The sequence below is a fragment of the Phalacrocorax aristotelis genome, chromosome 3 (assembly GCF_949628215.1).
Source record: "Phalacrocorax aristotelis chromosome 3, bGulAri2.1, whole genome shotgun sequence".
Classification (NCBI taxonomy): Eukaryota; Metazoa; Chordata; class Aves; order Suliformes; family Phalacrocoracidae; genus Phalacrocorax; species Phalacrocorax aristotelis.
This window is the reverse complement of record NC_134278.1, coordinates 74,511,596-74,531,506: the sequence shown is the minus strand read 5'-3', so window position 1 is coordinate 74,531,506 and position 19,911 is coordinate 74,511,596. Positions and strand designations below refer to the sequence as shown.

General features: G+C 41.7%; 1 protein-coding gene across 5 annotated transcripts in view; it reads left to right on the top strand.

Moving 5' to 3' along the window:
- UTRN (utrophin) overlaps positions 1-19,911 on the top strand; it is a 390,409-nt gene that overhangs the window by 66,721 nt on the left and 303,777 nt on the right. For all 5 annotated transcript variants that reach the window (XM_075088021.1, XM_075088020.1, XM_075088019.1 and 2 more), the window contains 8 exons: positions 5,430-5,522; positions 6,957-7,034; positions 10,449-10,541; positions 11,389-11,561; positions 15,008-15,123; positions 17,056-17,219; positions 17,789-17,992; positions 19,128-19,309. In XM_075088021.1, coding sequence (XP_074944122.1) covers positions 5,430-5,522; positions 6,957-7,034; positions 10,449-10,541; positions 11,389-11,561; positions 15,008-15,123; positions 17,056-17,219; positions 17,789-17,992; positions 19,128-19,309 — 1,103 coding nt within the window. The remainder of the gene's footprint in view (positions 1-5,429; positions 5,523-6,956; positions 7,035-10,448; positions 10,542-11,388; positions 11,562-15,007; positions 15,124-17,055; positions 17,220-17,788; positions 17,993-19,127; positions 19,310-19,911) is intronic.

Below are 19,911 nucleotides of genomic sequence, written 5' to 3'. Positions count from 1 at the left end.
CCATGAGGCATGAATCAACAGGAAAAGTGTTCTTTAGTTATCCACAGCAGAAAAAGTTCTTTCTTTGTCTCCCCCTCACCTCATGTGAATGCAAAGGCTGGCACCAAAATGTTCGTTGGAATAAATGTAATGGGGTGGATCTGGTTCTGATCCTCGTGCATGAGTCCCATGGTGGATAACAACTGTGCCACCGCACACAGTTTGAGAGTACAAGCAGGCCTGGCCCCAGATTACATGCTGCCTTCAGCTTTTGTTTCTCTTACTTTCCTTTCTCTTGCTTTGCCTTCCTTTCCCTTTCATCTTCCCTCTTCCTCTTTCCCTTATGCCTGTTTCAATGAATCATGCTAGTTTAAAGCATTGGGGAACCAACGTGGCCTCTTACTAAGTTAAGTCTGTTAATTATGTTCTTTTGTCTGTCTTATCAAGCCCTTGTCTCTACTACAGCAATTCTGTGTGTGCAGCTCTGCTGGCAAAGTCCTCTCGGGCAGGCAGAGGGAAAGAGGTTTCTGCCAGTGCTTTTTTCTGCTTTTGTAGCAAACATAAACAAAGCTGTGAGAAAAACTACCCTCCGTTAACCGATAAGTGTTCAGTGAGGGGGATGGGGATGTGAATGTTTTACACCCTGAACCGGCACAATTCTCCTGGTATGTGGTGTGTCCCTGCCTGTCCTCTATACTGTCTTTGTAGTATATACTGGACCCTATTTTGTCTTTGAGAAAGGACCCGTTATCTGCCTTATATTTGTACAGTGCTTAGTGCAACGTAGGCTGCTCCTTAAGTACTTACCAATGCAACCATGACTAGCAATTTGCCCTTGCTGAATGGCTCAGTGTGGTTTGTCACTGTCAGTCTTACAAGGCAAATACTTAAATTTCTTGATCCATTTTGCTCAGTGATGGACAGCTGCTTCTTACAGGATGCTGGTGGAGGCTGAACTGCAGTCTTTATGTAGAAAGCGAGTAAAATATTGTCCCTTCCAAAGAGGAGAAATTTAGGTTGGTTTAGCATACTGCATATCAGGCAGGACTCTAGAGAGGTATATGCTTTTCATATACTGCAGATACATATATTTATTTGTGTGTGTATATATATCTGTGCATACAGACATTTTCAGAAGGCCAGATTGCTTTCTGGACATTAGGAGTGTGAGCGGTTTGAGCGTGGGCAGGGATGGCAAGGAAAGCAGTCTGCAATGCCCCATGCCTTCTGCCCTCCCACAGAGCCCTAGCTCTTGCTGCAGCATGCCAGTCTGCCCCAGCACAGAGCTGGTCCCAGGGCTGCCTGTTCCACCGCAGTGCAGCTCGGGGCAGCGTTGTCTGTACGGGGCCCATCTTGTGCCCCGTGGTGGGTCAGAGCCAGGGCTTGGAGTGCTCGTGGACCCACTGGTTTGGATTAGGCTCTCAGGCTAGAAGCGTAGGTCCAGCCTTAGTGGTCACGTGTTGTGGCTGCCAGATTGCCTCTGTGCTGCCACAGCAGCCTCCCCCAGTAGGCTCAGTGGTGAGTCCTACAAACAAAAAGATGGGGCCTCCACGTTTGTGTTCACACAAGAAGATGGTGCTGATGGCAGTAGCCTGGCCTGGCTCTGGGTTGACCAATGCCTGGTGTAGGAGGGCATGCATAGCCGTCCTGCCAGCATTGCCCTAAGCTACTCCTTGTCTTTGCTTGGGAAATGGTTGTAGGGGACCATCCCTTGGGCTGCTGTTTTAGAAAGGACCTTGAAAATAGTTTTATAAGCTTAATAAACTGAGTCATACAGCTGTCAGAAGTTAGGATAGATAGCTGTTCTCTCTGAAGGAAGGTAAAAGACTTCCTGGAGCACAACACGTTGCTATCCAGCTGCATCACAGGATCTAGCCAGGCAGGATCTAGCAACAGTGTGCTCTGGAGGACAGAGCAGTGGTGTTCCTGATTGCAGACCAGACCGTGTGGCTCAAATAGCAGATCCTGTGTGTCCAGGTGGGAGGAAAATGCACAGCTGGGAAGCGGCAGTGTGAGCAGAGGAGGATGCAGCATGCAGAGTCTCCTCTCCCATTGCGTCAGCAGTGCTGTGGGCTGGCTCTGTGCCCTGATGGGACAGCTGGGGCTGTTTGGGTGGCTGCTGCCACCAGGTTCCTGCATGTCCCTCAGGTGGGTGTGGGAAGCTGGAGGAGCAGGTTTTCAGCCTTCCTGACAGGTGTGCTGCAGTGGAGGTGGCGATGGGCTTGGTGGGGTGTGTGCTACAGCCCTTTCTTAGCCAACTTCAGTCACCCTGCACTTGTGGAAGTGCTTCCTATGAACTGAACTCCTTCCCATAGAGACTGTTTTGCTAGACTTCACTAAATACAGAAGCTTTGCATGTTGCTGTGTCTCTGTTTTGAGGATAGTGGACACTTAAAGAAGGAAGGAGTAGCTTACATTGCAGAAATAATGTAATCCTCTTCTGCTGACTCTTTAAACTGACAGCAAGATGTGGTGCTCTGATGGCCAGTGATGGAAAACCATTTTCCTGAGAAAGTAAGTCTGAATTACTTCTACCATGATAGCAGGGTGCATTGCGTAGGGCTGGAATGTACCAAGACCTGTCAAAATGTCTGAAAGTGGAAAGTCTTTCATGCATGTGAAGTGAGGCGATGGGAAACAAAGAAGGTTGTATGCTCTTGCCTCATTTAATACAGTGCAATAAGGGTGTCATCTTTCTTCTTTTTCAGCAGATCCACATCCCTTTTTAAATTTTTTTCCAGTTTCTGGATCTAAGGCAACAAATTTTTTGAGGGAATATAGCTATAGCATTCTCATTTTAGTCTTATCAGTCTGTTATACATGTGTGCATTGTTTTAATTATATAATGATAATATAATTATAAAGGCCTTACTTCTGCAAGGCCTTTGACACTGTATCTCACAACATCTTTGTCACTAAATTGGAGAAATATGGGTTTGATGAATGGACAATTAGATGGGTAAAGTATTGGCTGGAGGCTGCATCCAAAGAGTTGCGGTCAATGGCTCAATGTCCAAATGGAGATCGGTAACAGTGGTGTCCCTCAGGGGTCCGTATTGTGACCCATAGTGTTCAGTATCTTAATCAATGACATGCAGTAGGTTTCAGCATGCCCTCAGCAAGTTTGCAGATGGCACCATGCTGAGCAGTGCAGTTGAGTCACAAGAAGGATGGGAAGCTATCCAGAAGGACCTTGACAGGCTAGAGAAGTGGGCCCATGACAACATCATGAAGTTCAGCAAGGCCAAATATGAGGTCCTGCACCTGCGTCAGGGCAATCCTCAATATCAGTACAGGCTGGGGTATGAAGGGATTGAGAGCAGCCCTGTGGAGAAGGATTTGAGGATACTAATGGATGAAAAACGCCATGCGACAGAAATATGCGCTTGTAGCCCAGACATCCAACTGTACCCTGGGCTGCATAGAAAGAATCGTGGCCAGCACGTCCAGGGAAGTGATCCTCCCCTTCTACTCTGTGTTCGTGAGACCTCGCACTTCAATGGCTGGCAGGTATTTGCTTTTACAACGAGCATTTGAGTTGTATTGCATCAAGTGAGACCTCTGTTAGCTCCTTCCATCTGCTTTTCTGGACACGTGAACAGCTTCCTCATGCATGTACCAACATACTTTTACTATCTTCTCTGTGGAGATGCATATAAAATGTAAACTAAATTTTGATGACATTTGGGGTAATTGTATTATGGATCATCTTATCCCGTTACACACCATAAACTGTACAAGAGGCTTCCCTGAATCTGCTCTTGGGTGTTCCTGTTCTGCTCCAGCATGCCCCAAAGGTTTTTGGTGAAGTTGCTACATAGCAGCAAAGCACCTGAATGGTCTCTGAAAAGTGCACATGCTAGGAGGAAAGCCTTGTCTCTTCCTGTGCTGGAAAGAGTGTATGGTTGAGCTCAGGAAGTGGCAACATGTAGTGGCAGAATGTTAACAAACACTGATATTTAGGGTAATATTCCTGTTTGGTATTGGTCTGACAGCTTCATAGCTTTCTACACCCTTTAGCTAAGTATGCGTCAACAGATGTATATACACGTTTTTAAGCATGACTTGTAAAAGTAATTGGAGAATAAATTTGTCAGGAAAAATCATTGCAAAACTAATATCAGACACTGGGCCTAGCTTCTGTGTATTTTAAGAGGTGACCTTAGTTATATGATCATTCTCGCCACTGTTTAGCTCATTGATACTATGAGTTACATTTAGGTATGTTTCTGTCCAGGAGATGAAAATGTCGCTTTGCAGCTATTCAACTCTGATTTCTTGTGAGTAGTTTTAGTAGTATCAAATCTAATTAAAGTGGATATTTAAGAAAAACCCTGATGAATTTTGGAAAACCAGATATTTGCCAGAAAATGGGGTTCAGTGGGCAGTTCAGCGCTCTTTTTGATTTGTTAGCCAGCATTTGTCAATTACTAACAGGAAGAGGTAAGTGAAGATAGAGGAGATCTATGTCAGCTAATTCATGTCTTGTAAGATGGGCCATTGGCAGACTTCTTTCTGAAGAGCAATGTTATAAAGCCAAGGTGGTAGAAAAAGGCAATATTGAACTTTTAGGTACTCTTTAGAAAATATTTTTCTTCTTAAATTGGCGCTTCAAAGAGACACCGAAAGCAGTAGCTTAATTGATCTCCTGGCAACCATCAAATGACTGTTACAAAGCAAATGCACTTAGTTGCTGGCTGCCTGCGTCTCCTCCCCTTGCCCTGTCGCACTTTCCCATGTGTTTCTTCTTGGACCCCAAGAAAGTTAACGATTAAAGGGAGCAAGGAAAAGGTTAATGTGATTCTGCTGTCGTTTACCACCGTTCTTGTACAGGGTTTCTCCACCCCAAAGAAAATGAGTGTTAGAAACGATGATTTAGGGTAGCTCGGAGTGTCATATTTTGCTTCTTTTTCCAAGGTAGAGGAAAGGATTATTTTGTTTTAATATATATTGCACCTCTTGATCTATTAGTCTGTGTAGAAGAGCGGCAGCTCCTTACACAGGGCTCAATTCCAAGTCCTTTTTTGTTTTCTTTTTTCAAATCTGAGAGAATTTGTCCCAATAGCTTCTTTCTGATAAGCCCCGATTTCTTCCTTCTTTAGATGCAGCCAGACCAAAGCGTTCTTTCTCAAACAATTCCTCAAACTTGGCAAGTTTTTTTTTCTTTGCCATCTTTGTCTGTTAACACATCTACTCTAAGGTGAGCCAGGATGCGCTGATTTGGTTTCTCAGGCTGCTGATGCACAGAAGCATAGAGGTGGAGAGACAAAAAACACCGAAGGGAAAGGTACCTTCCTGATCATTGTCACAGTCCCCTAGCTTTTGTTTACTACATTCAGTATGAATAAAAATTAATTGAAAGATAAAAAGGGAGAAGTACCTTTTTTCAGTGAGGCTCTTAAACACTGCTTAAAACACAACTTTTATTACTGCTTTTGTTTCTTCTGCAGAGTGGGAAGCCCCCAGTTAAAGACATGTTCACAGATCTGAAAGATGGGAGGAAGCTTTTGGACCTTCTGGAGGGTCTGACAGGGAAACCTCTGGTAAGAGAAATGTGTATGAGTCATATTCCCATTGATTTAAAAAAAAAAAACAACCACAAACCAACAAATAAACAAAACAGAATGACCAGACTGTGGCATGTGATATTTTTATTTATTTAAAAATCTGTTTTGCTTGTAGTGTGTACTTGCTCTCTCCAGTTCCAGTGGAATTCCCATGAACCCCACTCATGGGATATAGGGTCAGGCTGAAGTTAGCTGTGTAACCCTCTCTTGAGGGTTAACATGCAGTTTAGCAAAGCATGTAAAACCAGGAGTGTTATTTGCATAGTGTAGACTTTTAATAGATCTCTTTTAAAGGTCTGCTTCTGGATGATCTGGAAGAGCATCCTTTACCTGGATACCTGTGGATTTTTTTGTAATAAGCTCATGAAAGATCCCGTAAAGAAAAAGAAAGCAGCTAGTAGGCAATACAAAAAATCTGCATCTCCGTTGAAAAATCCTTTTGTTCTACAGATAGGCAAGGGGTGAAAACTACTCAAGTCTTGTTTGGGAAAGTGTGTATGTAGCTGAAAACTCTTTCCCTGCTAATATTGCCTCTTCAGAAAGATATGAGGCATAGTGAAACCTGTGCCATCACTTGGGATTGAATTGATTTCACTATTTATAGTAATTCTAAAATTCATTTATTTACCTTATGGGGAACCTTCAGCCACTTAAAATTTCACCTTGCAAGCTTGCCTTGTTTTTTTAAACAGGTGCATTTTACTAGTACTTCTAATGATTTGTGGTCTGATTTGAAGTATACTGAAGACAACAGGAGTGGGGTTTTTTTGGTTTCTAATTCTGTTGATTACAGTGTTCCAATTTCAACTTCATGCCCTTGCAGTATGGTCGTGTTCTGCAACAGGAGTTAAATTGCAGAAATTAAAAGCAAATAGAGTGGCAGGTATTGTCAGGAGTTGCAGTAGGTTATTTTTTTCCCTGATATTAAAAGGAAGGGAAAGTCAGGAAGTGTAACTCCTTCCCAGTATGCAAAAACTTAGTAGGCTTTCAATGCCAGAAAAACAAATTGCTGCCTGTTCCCTCTTGGGAGCCAAAAAATTTCAACTACTCTGGCAAACATTCAAAACCCTCAGATTTTCCCCGGGAACTCCCACTTTGCTGTTGTATTGCCAGTTTATAATTCTGTAGATGCTGGGAATAAAAATTCTGCATGTCCCAAAGATGAACTGAAACACATTTTGAATCCAAGGCTTGTCCTGTGCCATGAATTGAGGAATAATGTTCTGACCAGTTGTCATTTCGGAATTGTTGTGGATGATCTTATTTAGTTTTTGTTCCTGTTTAACAAAAAAAAATTAAAATATGGAGAAAATGAAGACAAATTTCCTGGTGTTTGCTCTATCTATTCTTTGTTTGGTCTATCAAGTTACAGTCTGTTCCCATCAGAACTAACTTTTTTTTTATTTTCAGCCTAAAGAACGGGGCTCTACACGAGTACATGCCTTAAATAATGTCAACCGGGCACTACAAGTCTTGCATCAGAACAATGTGAGCATGCTTTTCTGCAATTTTTTGATAGACTCTTCAATTTATTGTTTTGTGTAAATGAGTTCAAAATCAGAGAATAAAGATTTTTGGTACCTAAAATGAGAATTCAGCAAGATGGGTAAACTGGTATTAGTTTTCTTTGTCTGATATAGAATTTCAGTGTCTGGCAATTTTGTGACATCTTAAAATGCTAACTTAATAATGGTATTATTATCAACTAAACTGTGTTTTGTTGATGTGTTCAGCTCCCAAAACAAAGGTGACTTGAAGCTCTGCTGTGCATAGCTCGTGAACCTGGCAGGACAAAAACCCCTAGTTTCCAGTGATGATGCATAAGTTGTGCAAAAGTGTAAGGGTATGACAGGTTTTGTCTCTCTTCTTGTGTCCTGCTCTCAATATCCAGGAGAATCTTTCTATTGACATCTGCCAGTTCTGTGTCAATCTGTATTGAGTGTTTCTGATTTGGAGCTTTGGTAACTGATCAGAAGAATAAACCAACGCCAATCCTTCTTTAAGAAAAAGAAGAATAATAATAGTTTGTTGTACTTTGTTTTTGGTTTTACTGCATGGAAGTCAGTAGTGCTGTAGTAAAGTGATTTTAGTTCTCCCCTGAAGAACAATTCCTGATAAGTGTACTCTCTACAGTTAGAATTCCTATTTCTGAATGGTAGGGCACCAAAATAACTCCATAAGAACATTCTGGCAATAAAATACATCTAATGCAAAAAGGCACTGACATATTTATGTAAACTGCTGATTGAAGAGTGATACGCGTATGCTGTAAAATACTGCAGTTTCATGTCCGTGTTGGTGGACTAATGTCATATTTCTAGGAAGTAGCCAAAGTCTAGTGGTGGGTTGTTTGTTTTTTTCTTCTTTGAGGTACTGTAAATATTGATTAAATAATTAGTCTTTCCAGCCTGGCATCAATTTGTTTTATGAAGATAATAAATGAAGTAACATTGGATTACAATAATTAATTAGTTCTTCCTTAAGCTGGCAGGATCTGGGTTTCTAGAAGTAAACAGATGGAGTTAGTTAGCTGAAGGTTGTTAAGGTCATGTACATGATTTATACCTACTGCTTAACTTCATTAGAAAATGTGTGTGTGTTAAGATGAAGGGAAAAAGTCATTCACTGAGAAGAACCTGCATTCTGTTGCCTGAGAGTTTGTGGGCTATACAATATTCATAACGTGAAATAATTTATACTAGTGTTTAAATATATATTGCATGGATCAGACAAGCCTAGGGTGTAGATGTTTAACTGATCCTGTGAACCTCACCCATCTGATGAGCAAAATGGTTCTAAGTAATGAATTTCAACTTTTTCATTTGTGGACCAAGTCTTAAAAAATCACTAAAAAATCCACTGGAAATCATTCCATGTAGCCAATCTCAGTGTACTGTCAGTAGGACTGACTGTCTACTGCCAGCTTTCTTTTATTTATCATCTTTTGCTTAAGTGTCAGTAGTGCACTTACCATCCTAGAGGATTGCTGGCTGCATCCTGCAAAGCATTGATTTAGTTCACAATCATTAAATACAAAAATGGACATGTGGAGTATTTTCCTTTATGGTGTAGATAGCAAGAAGACTGCATTATCGTTATTATTGATGTGTGATTAAAAAATGTGAAGCTTTTTTGTTACCCCTTCTCAGTGTTTTTCTTCTGTTACAGGTAAAAAAACCTCTTGAAATGTAATTGTTTTATTTTTGTGCCCTTGACCTTTAGTTTTGTTTTCTGCTCCTTGTGTTCTAGAGCGCTTTGCAGTGTGGTGTTTAATAATAATCCATACTGGTGATTCTTTTGGCCTGTTTTTGCCTGTTTAATTTAATTTTCTTAAAATACATGCCCAGTATTTGCAAAGGGTATCGCTGTAAGATTCTGTTCCAGCTGCTGTAAAAATTGGGAGAGGACCATCCACAAGCTTCCTTAGTACTTTGAAGTATAATTTGTGGTTCCATGTTAATCTCACAATGTGGTTTTGATTTGATTTTTCCTATGGGGAACTCAAAATTGTCAAGATGATAGCTGAAAGTAGTGAGGCTACAAGTACATTTTGCAGAATTGCAGCTATTCATGATTGTATGATAAGAGGAAAAATTCATGGAATACCATTATATTCTTATATATCAGCAATATTCTCTAAAACAAGATGAAACTTTGTTCTTGTCTATTCTCTCATAGCAGGCGATGCCGAGAGCCAGACTGTGGGCTCTGTTACTGTCCTGTGATCGCCTGTATTACTTAATTGCGAACCAGCTCCTTGGTGCATATTTTGTCTCTATGACCAGTTCTGATCCCAAGCAATGCCCAGATACAATTCTCAGAGTTAGTGCAGTCTGGGAGGTGTTTCTGGTAGGCGTTGTGGATAACACTGTTTTGGAGCAGTGGTGAGAAAGGGAGAAAAAAAGCTTCCCCATCGAGGTGAAATATATTGTGCTGCTTGCCCTGGGGGCTGGAGGATGTTCCTGGCTCAGGTTATTTACAAGAATGAAGCCCCACCATCTGCCCTGTGTGGGAGTGCGTTGCAGCATCTGCTATATGTGTACATACGCCCAGGGAGGTATCTGTCTCCTCTGCCATAGGCAGCTGTTCCAAGCCCAATTTCCATAGGCATGGTGGTGACTAATACAGCATGCTGCTGTCGGCTCCCTCCAAAAGGTGGTTCAGAGTTAGTGCTGCTTTCTCTGTATTGACTGAATGGAGACTTGATGCCCCAATTCAGTTCAGACTCTAAAGTAGCACTGAGTGAGTATCTGGTGGTGTGCTCTGAGCTTTGCTACTTCTGAGGGCCAAATACTTGGTGCAGGAATGGGTAGCTGCTCCTTTCCTTTTGCTTGCTTAAAGTAATCTCTTTGTCTCTCTATTTTCATCTTTTTAATTATCTCAATTAGACCATCACCGAGTCTGTATGGGGTCCTATGCATATAGGAAACTTAAACTTTATTTTTCCCTTGAGCTTTTGGTTTCCTTGTATAAACTTGTCCCATTTGGATGCTGGTTCATGCAAAGGACAAACTTATTCTTAGTTACAGGGTTTTCATAGCTCTGCATTATCTGAGTGTGTCTAGGAGCACAACTGCTTTTTTTTTTTAATAGCAGAATCTTTGTGTTTGCATTTCTGTTGGTCAGTGTTGACTGCTGGTATGCATCTGTATATTAGAAGAGAGGATAAAGCTCTTCCAGTGGAGTATCTTCTTTGGTACCATCTTTTGTCATGTTTAGGAAGTTGTCATGACAAACTCAGATAGACAGTACTTTGTCATCTCTGGTTCTCTGTGTCTTACTACTTTTTATTTCAGAGCACTTGATAACACGTGGCTGGACAGCCAGGAATAATGTGGGGTGGGGTTGCAACTTGAAGCTGTGATAACAGTGTATAATGTAGAGTTGATCCAACCTCTCCAGGTGGAGTTGGTGAATATTGGAGGAACTGACATCGTCGATGGAAATCACAAGCTGACCCTAGGGCTGCTCTGGAGCATTATCTTGCACTGGCAGGTGAGAAGCTGCTGTGAGATCTCTTTCCAATAATCTGCCGGGATTCTCAAAAACCTTCCCAAGGTTTTGGCGGCAGAAAATACTGCTTCTGTTTTGGGCTGGTGAATAAAGGCCGGCCAGTGTTTGGTTTCTGAGCTCTGTCTATTGGCTGCCTCCTGCGACAGTATTCTCGTATGTGCTCAGTTATAGTCAGTCTCTCAGTTCAGTTCCTGCTGGTGTTAATTGCAGAGAGGCTTTTCAGGCTGAAGCATTGTATTTATATTCCTTCCTCAAGGCTTTTTAAGCACTTCCAGTAGCAGGTTTTTTTTTTAGCTGTTTGGCTCACATCTTATGCTGCTCTGTAGGTTTGTTTCTAAGTCTCATAAATTGTATTGCTCCTGGTTTATCCAGGTACCTGGGAGGATCATTGAATTCACTTGGAGGGACTTTGGCGGATGCTTATGCACAGTACCCAAACAGCAACATACTTTTATTGGCTGAGCAGATAGCCTTTTCTTGCAGAGACCTGTGCAAGCTGTATTTTTGGGTTTTGCTTACTGGTGGAACCATAGCACAAGGCAATGAAAACACTTAGTGTAGGCCTAACTGAGGAGAGCGGGAGGACCTTAATGTAAGAGTAATGTGTTGTCATTACATGAAGCATTACTGGGTCTTGTAATCGGTAGTGTGCAAAGATGGCCTAAAGACTCTTATTCCTAAATGTCATGTGAGGGGTTAGTTTGATTCATAGCTTGTTCATGGGGAAAGACCCTTTCACAATTTGTGAAATAGCTTGGTTCAAAGGTTTTGTAAGGAGGAAAAGTGGGGAACACGTCTGTAAGGTGTAGTTTTTGCTGCTGTCTTGCAGGTGAAGGATGTAATGAAGAACATAATGTCAGACTTGCAGCAGACCAACAGTGAGAAGATCCTGCTGAGCTGGGTTCGGCAGTCCACGAGACCTTACAGTCAGGTCAACGTTCTGAACTTCACCACAAGCTGGGCAGATGGACTCGCCTTTAATGCTGTCATCCACAGGCACAAGTAAGTAGCAAACAGTTTATCTTAGACCTAGTGAAGTAAGCAGCTTTTTTCTCATGTCTTCATGCTTGAGCATTTGGCAGCTTCTAGCCTGTTTTGGTGATTCATTGTTTGGTTTTTTTTGCTGTGGTAACAATAACAGTGGAGGGATATTGCCAGAATCTTGCAAGGATGGAGCCAAGGCAGCAGTTTAACGCTCTCAGTTCCTGCACATTCGTGCGCACATGCTCATTGAAGTGGATTTCCATCCCACTTCGTATGCATTATACAGTGAACATGCCGAATGAGTCTCGGGGATGCGGGGCATTGACTGCCTCCTTTCCCTGTACTTCCTTCCTCCTGCCCTCCTCACTCTGTAAAGGGAAGCATTTCTTCACTTGGAGTTTGCCATATCATTTCAGTAGGAGGATACAGAAGTGTCAAAACGAATGAGTAAGACAGGCTCTGTAGCTTTTCTTAGTTTTTGAATGTATCCAGTTATTTCAGGAGAACTGTGGAGCAGAATAATCAAAGGGTAATAGAATACTTCGGGTATCTGTAGCGTATTCATTAGTTCGTCCATTATACTTTATAAGGAATGCTGTTAAAGCTTCTTTGCACAGATCTTTTGTGCTCTGATTTTTTGAGAACTCCTTGATAGTCTAAAGAAATCACCATTACAGACTCCTGTGAAACTTTAATACCGGTTGTTGTTTGTTGTTTTCTTTGGTGGTGTATGTTTTTTTTTTTTCTTAAGTTTTCTTTGAGATCATCTTCTGGGCAATCCATTCTAAGCCAGTGTACTTTAAATGAAATCAGCTCATTGCTTTGCAAGGGCTGACTGTTCTTAACCATAAATAACCATTTTAACATGGTAATGGTATGATAATATCTAGAATTTAACCAGACTTGGCCACCTGTCATGGCAAATACTTTACAAACACCCAGAATATTTATACCCAGCAGATACAACGGGTTTGCAAAAGCATATGTTCACTTTGAGCCTGCCGTTCTCCACTCTTAAGCTCCTGTTCAGCCTGTGCTGACTGAAATAAGACTGTCTCACAGGCTTGCTGGCTTCAGGACAGGTTTGCCCTGACACATGTATGTGCCTTTTAGACCAGAGTGGGCTTGTGTTCAGCCTGCGAGGATGCATGGGGTGTACCTGCACCACACTGAGGGCTCCTGAAACTTTGGAAGGACTGTTCTGTAAAGGCAGAGCAATACTAGCAAAAGCACCTCTGGAGTTTATCAGAAGTATTACGAAGTCTCTTCTCTGGATGGTGTGAGATGTACTGATGGTTTTCATACCAGCATCATTGCCTGTAGTGATGTAGTTCTGCTGCTGTATGTGTGAAGCTTTGATGGAGAGAGCGCCAGCTTTAGATACAATTGAGACCTAGGTGACCCGAGGGAAACAGAAGGGGAGAGGTAGCAAAACTGGCTTCAGCCTGTTTGTCCTTATGCGTTGTGACTACGTGCTTGGGCTTTGCAGGATCTGAAGTCTGAGCTCTGCTCTTTTCAGAGCACTGTTAAGTAGCAAAAGCCCCTGCTGAAAACTTTGGCTAACTGTGCTTTCCTCTGGCTTCCTGGAATTTCTCAGTTACCTGGCTCTGCTGATTTCTGAGCCTTTTACTCTGTCTTCCTGGGAGTCTGGCAGCTGCCAGCATGTCTGAATTCAGTTTTGCTGTCCCTGGGCAGTAGCCCTTTAGCTAGGGAAGTGCCATTTTCCCCACACTTCTGAGAAATCTTGAGCTGGGTTTAAATTTAGGTCGGCTTTGAAAGAGAAGCTTTAAAAGGCACTTGCAAAGAACAGGGGGATTGGGGCAAGTTGCAGAAGCAGCAGGATAGCAAAGCTATTTAGTTTACCCAGAGAGTAGAGCTTCTGTGCCTAAGGGGCATTTTCAATTATTGCTTTTTTAATTTAGCTTAATATGACAGTTGATATAGGAGAATTTTTGTGCGTCCTATTAAGAGGTTTAGTAGCTTGCTTTTCTCTTTATGTATCAACAATTGTTAGCAGTGCTACCTCTGGCTATAATATCTAGTAACTCTGTAACACTTGCAGTACTTAATAAAATTATGAGGTAATAAGACATTAAACATTTTACTGTGCTGGTCTTTCATGTCCTAATATTAGCTTAGTTCCTCTTTGAATTGAATTCTGCTCTTTGGTACAATTTTCTTGCTCATAGGTAAATACCTAGATGCATTTTATTAAAATTTGTGTTATCATGGCAGTGTGCAGGTAGTACATATTCAATATACTTTTTGCGATGTGTTTTTCAACAAGTCTCTGCTAAAGCTTTATGTGAATCTGTGTGGTTATTCTTGTTGCTTCTTGTATGAAGGTAGTATTTTATCAGGATTCTTTGCATATCTTTGTTCCCTGTTCACTCCACCTTCTGGCTTTTTGCTTCGCAGACCCTGCTGGCTTATGGCCTTCCTTTCACAAAGTGTAATAACAGATGTTAAAAGGATACTCTCAGGTCAATTTACAACTGAATTAAGTATTAAGAGTTAAAGGCAAGCCCACCTCTTCCTCCCCAAGTTCTATAAAGCACAGGATCAATAGCAGTGTTTTAATGAGAAGCCACTCTTAGAGGGGAATGGAAAGTATTTTAATGGCTCTGTCCTACAGCTGTGCTGCTGCAGCACTAGGCTGATCATGCCCTGTCGGTGTAGGTACCACTAGGAGGGGGCCCTATTTGCTGACCCTATTTCCTGTTGAGACCTGCTGGTATGCTTTGGGTGCACAGCTGGGCTGGAGGTTTGGTTTGGTTAATGCTAATGCGAGATGAAGGCTGCTGGCACTGTAAATTGATCAGCTCCTTAGTCTGATTTGCATTGTGGCTCTCATGAGCACTTGTTATGGGGTGGGTTTTTGTAGGGTGTGGGGTGTTTTTTTGTTTGCTTTTTTAAATGGGGGAAAAAGGCTGTGGGGCAGGGTGAGTGAGCAGGGGTGGAGACCGCTGCTGCTCCTGGCTGTGGTGGTCTGGGGTGGTCACTGAGCCACATCAAGTTTGGAATGAGGCTCTCCAGGAAAAGTGACTCTTGATTATCTACCTGTTGGAGCCTGACACAGAAAGCAAGTAGTAACAGTAATGCTGTGAAAGAAACAGTTGAAGAAAACAGGTTCTGAATTAAATTTTGAGCACAGAATTTATTTTCTTGTTAGTATTTAATCTCCTGTTGCAGTCAAGGAGTATACATGTAGAACACAGAATGGAAGGTGGATGTTGCTGTGGACATGCAGTCAGTTAATTGACTGCCAGATTCTCACTAATTAAAAGAAGGCACGTATTTGTTTTTATCCAGTTGTGTATATGCACCTATGTTTATATTTTGTATATATGTTTCTGTTACTTAGGTAGCTGCCTTTGTGTCTGTAACTTCACATTCCGTATGGTATGGAATTTTTCTTCAGATAAAATTTACTGCTTTCATTCCTGTTTTGTCTTTACTTTTAGACCTGAGCTTTTCAGCTGGGATAAAGTTACAAAGATGTCCCCAGTTGAGCGACTGGAACATGCTTTCAGCATAGCCAAGAACCACTTGGGAATTGAGAAACTGTTGGATCCTGAAGGTGGGATATAGTTACTTTACTTGATAGAAGCTATTTTGAGCTCTCTTGAAAGAAATGTCTTCTATTAACATTTACTGTGAAGACAAATTCCAGCAGTTCTGTGCAGTGATACTTTGTTTCAAGCCCTTAAATTTGAGTTGAAAAGAATTTAAATTGTAAGGTAAGGGTATGTCTGTGGATGCATATGCTTCAGCTTCTTAGACATTAAGGTTCAGATTGACTTACCATTCAGAGACAGTATACAGAAGGTGAAGTTGATACCTTATTTTATTTTAGGTAGGAGTTCTATTGCAAGGGTCTGTGCCTTTCAGACGAAGCAGAGCATTATTCATTGTTTATTAGTAAGTTTGCAGACAACACAAAGTTGGGCAGGAATGTTGATCTGCTTGAGGAAAGGAGGGCTCTACAGAGGGACCTGGGCAGGCTGGATTGATAGGCCAAAGCCAATTGTATGAGGTTCAACAAGGCCAAGTGCCGGGTCTTGCACTTTGGGCACAACCACCCCATGCAACGCTACAGGCTTGGGAAAGAGTAGCTGGAAAGCTGCCCAGTGGAGAAGGACGTGGGGGTGTTGGTCGACAGCTGGCTGAACATGAGCCAGCAGTGTGCCCAGGTGGCCAAGAAGGCCAACAGCATCCTGGCTTGTGTCAGGAGTAGTGTGGCCAGCAGGAGCAGGGAAGTGATCGTGCCCCTGTACTTGGCACTGGTGAGGCCACACCTCAAATACTGTGTTCAGTTTTGGGCCCCTCACAAGGTCACTGAGGTGCTGGAGCGTGTCCAGAGAAGGGCAGCAAAGCTGGTGGAGGGTCTGGAGAAAAAGTCTTGTTAGGAGCAGTTGAGGGAACTGGGGTTGTTTAGCCTGGAGAAAAGGAGGCTGAGGGGAGACCTTATTGCTCTCTACAGCTACCTGAAAGAAGGTCGTAGTGAGGTGGGTGTTGGTCCTTCTGCCAAGTTACTAGTGATAGGATGAGAGGAAATGGCCTCAAGCTGCATCAGGGGAGGTTTAGATTGGATGTTAAGAAGAATTTCTTTACTGAGAGAGTGGTCAGACATTGGAACAGGCTGCCCATAGAGGTGGTGGAGTCACAGTCACTGGCGGTATTTAAAAGATGTGTAGATGTGGAACTTCAGGACATGGTTTAGGAGACATGGTGGTGTTGGGTTGATGGTTGGACTTAATGACCATAGAGGTCTCTTCCAACCTTAATGATCCTGATTATGTAGAATGGGATAGCTTAAGAGCTCATGATCTTTTGTTCTTTATATGTACACTGAGTAGCAGTTGCTGCCAGTGCTGTGAGCACTTACTGTGTAGGAAGTTACCAGGAGACTTTTGACTCCTTTTTAAAATCCTGAGCTGGCACTCTGAAGTAAGCCTCCAAAGAGTCATTCTGTAAGACAAGGTCTCAAACTTCATAGATTCAAGCACCACTTAGGAAAAAACCAAAAGTGTTAGCTGAGTGGGTAGCACCCATAAATCGAGAGAAGTGAACCAGAGTCGGTGAAACTTTTCTGTATGAAAAGTAAGAAAATAAACTGACCAATGCTGGGACTGGGGGTAGAGCATTAGTGGAAGTGTTTATGCAGGATGCTGTCCCTGAACTGAATTTCTGGTTGGGAGATGCTCCACAATTTTCCCCAAACAGATTTTATTCCTCAGTAACTTCAGGTTTGGGCTCTTACTTCAAAAAGATCATGCCTTTTAATGTGGATACACTTTCAAATTTGTAGAAAACTCATTTAAATTTTTTTTTTCTGCTTCATACTTCTTTTAACATATGTCAAATCTGGCATTTTAACTTAAAGCTTACCAAAGGCTACTTAACAGGAGAACATGTGTTTTACACTGTGTGAAGTCTTAACTGTATTATAAGTAATGATTTAGAAAAACAGCTTCTTCGCTTATTTTCCCCCATATTTTCTTTGATGCAGATGTTGCTGTACAGCTTCCAGACAAAAAGTCTATTATTATGTACTTAACCTCTTTGTTTGAGGTCCTTCCTAAGCAAGTCACTATGGAAGACATCCGGGAAGTGGAGACCCTTCCAAGAAGATACAAACAGGAATGTGAAGATGGAGAGTTCAACATGCAGCAGGTATGTTTGTCATCAAAGTCTGCCTGGCTTTTCTTGAGTTATAATTTCAGCTGATCTTCAGGCTTGTTGTATCTCTGGAACATGCCTTCTATCTTGGGCAATATGGCTGGGAAAATAGGAAGAGTCATAGCCTCTTCTTTGTGATTGACTTCAGTTCTTCTGTTTTTCTTTTCTGACTCTTGTACAAAATCCTGCATGTTGAGGGAAAGTTCCATCAGTGTTATGCTTCTTTCTTCTGCTTCTCTGTCTTGGCAAGTTGGAGAGGTGGCCCAAAATCTTTAACCGAGTTTGCTGCAGGACTTGTGGTGGTAGCGATGGGTTTTTGTTTGGGTGCGAGATCCACTGTTAAAAAAGCAAGACTAAAGTTGTCTTTTCTATCCAGGTTCTTTAATTTTAAAATTAAAGTTCATTAGTGACAACTGTTGCCCTTCTCATTAAAATGTATCCAGCGATTACTTTTAACATTTTATGAAGTATTAAAAGGGATTCCAGCTGTTCTAGTTTTAGTATCATTTGGCAAGGTGTTTTCTGTGCACTTCCAAGACACCACTTTTCTCTTGGCTGCCTAGGCTGTAGCACTTGAAGAAGAGCAGGGCAGTTCTAGAGCAGACACTCCCAGCACGGTGACAGAGGTGGACATGGACTTGGATAGCTACCAAGTTGCTCTGGAAGAAGTCCTTACTTGGTTGCTGTCAGCTGAGGATGCATTTCGGGAACAGGAAGAAATATCTAGTGATGTCGAGGAAGTCAAAGAGCAATTTTCCACGCATGAAGTAAGCTGCTTTTGAAAAATCACTTGCTGGGTTTTGTGTGTGTGAGCTGCAGAACTTTAATTTCCTAGTCCTTTATCCAAAACATGCCATTCTGTTTCTTTTTGTCTTGCTTTTTCTAAATGAAAAGTACCTCTAACTGAATGTGATATGGGTTCTGTTTTTTTGGTTTTGGTTGTGGGTTTTTTTTTTGTTGAGAAATAATAGCTTCTTCAAGTTGAAAGAGAACTGTTTAGGAGAATTTAGTGGAGCATGCTTTGAAACTTTAACATATTTTTTTTAATCAGCTTTCGGTGGCTGGCTCACTGGTATCTATAATACAAAGACAGTCTGATCCAGGCTGATTTGTGCTTCTCTGCTGCCAACTACTAAAAAGCCTGGTCAGCCTTATGTCACTTGCTGTTAAATAAGGGCAATGCTGAAATTGATAATCATGTCCATTTCATTCAGTGGTCTCCCCGTCATGATTAGCATAGTTTATTTCAGAAACCTGTGTTGTTGCTTTCAAATTATTGTTGTTTCCAAATTACTTTGTTTGGTTCTGTTCCAAGTCTGAACAAATGTTATAATGTTGCTAAGTTTCAAGTGTCATGTTAGATGTTTTAGTTTTATCCTGTGTCAGCTTACTGTATACAAGAGTATTTAAAATCTGAATGTTGATCAGTATGAATAATTTTTTCTGCTTGTGCTGCAGTTTTAAAGCCGTGAACCAAAGGGAGAGGTGTTCTAGATTTATAGTAAATATGTAAAATTTTAATGTTATTAACTCATAGGGTTCTATTTACTTTCCTACAATACATTTCAGATCTTGTTTTATGTTCTGTTGGCCATAGGTGAGTTAGTTTATTTTCTGGGTGCATTTGTTCAAAGGCTGTCTTCTTACACATAGCTTTTTCTCTGAGATGGTCACCTCTTTCCCACCGACATTAATTTTATTTTACTGGCTTCAGAATTTTTGCAGCTCATGGCAAATCCTCTATCATAGAGAGGAACAGGTCTGCCATGCCTTCTGTGTTTGGTGCCAGCTCACTCTGCAGCACTGTTTCAAACATGACAATTTATTAGGACATTTACAAATTCATAAACTCCTGTAGGAGCTCACAAATCACAGTGATGTGGCTGGTTGTACCATTTCCAGAGTTTTATGATGGAACTGACTGCGCACCAGAGCAGTGTGGGCAGTGTTCTGCAGGCTGGAAATCAGCTGGTGGCCCAGGGAAGTCTGTCACCCGAAGAGGAGTTCGAGATCCAGGAGCAAATGCTGCTGCTGAACTCCCGCTGGGAGGAGCTCAGGGTGGAAAGCATGGACAGGCAATCCCGGTGAGTCGTGCCGCACAGCCTCTCCTAGAACTGCGGGACTGACCTCTGGTCCTTACTGCGTCTTGGAGGAGTTGGTTTGCATCCATTTGTAAGACTACTTTTTTTTTCACAATTAACTTTCAGTTTGTGACATGAAATCCACCTTCGTACTTCCCGAGGTGAAACGGAAGAAATCAATATAACTGGGCTTTCTTGGATTCTTATATAAGTATTTTGTGACTGTTATGTAAATGTGGCAGACTAAATATATAGTATTTACATGCAGTAGTTACATTAATTTGTTTTTAATATTGTTTCAGTAGTTTAAATTCCTCAATAAGGCATACAGTAGACATGGATAGCTATGTGTGTTTACACAACTATAAAGCACTTACAAGAATTTCTTCCCGCCTGTGGATTTTCGAGCTAAGAGCTGCGCATCAAGGGAGAAGCTGCATTTTGTTGCAGCTCTCAGCAGAGGCTTAGTGGCAAATCCCTATTGCAAGAAACAATCCCTGATATTTTGTGTTGAGAAAGAAACAAGGATACTTAACTGTGTTCCTTAGCTTGAGGGTGAAAATTTTATTTGATGGTAGCAAACTGATTAATGAATGGCCTTGCTT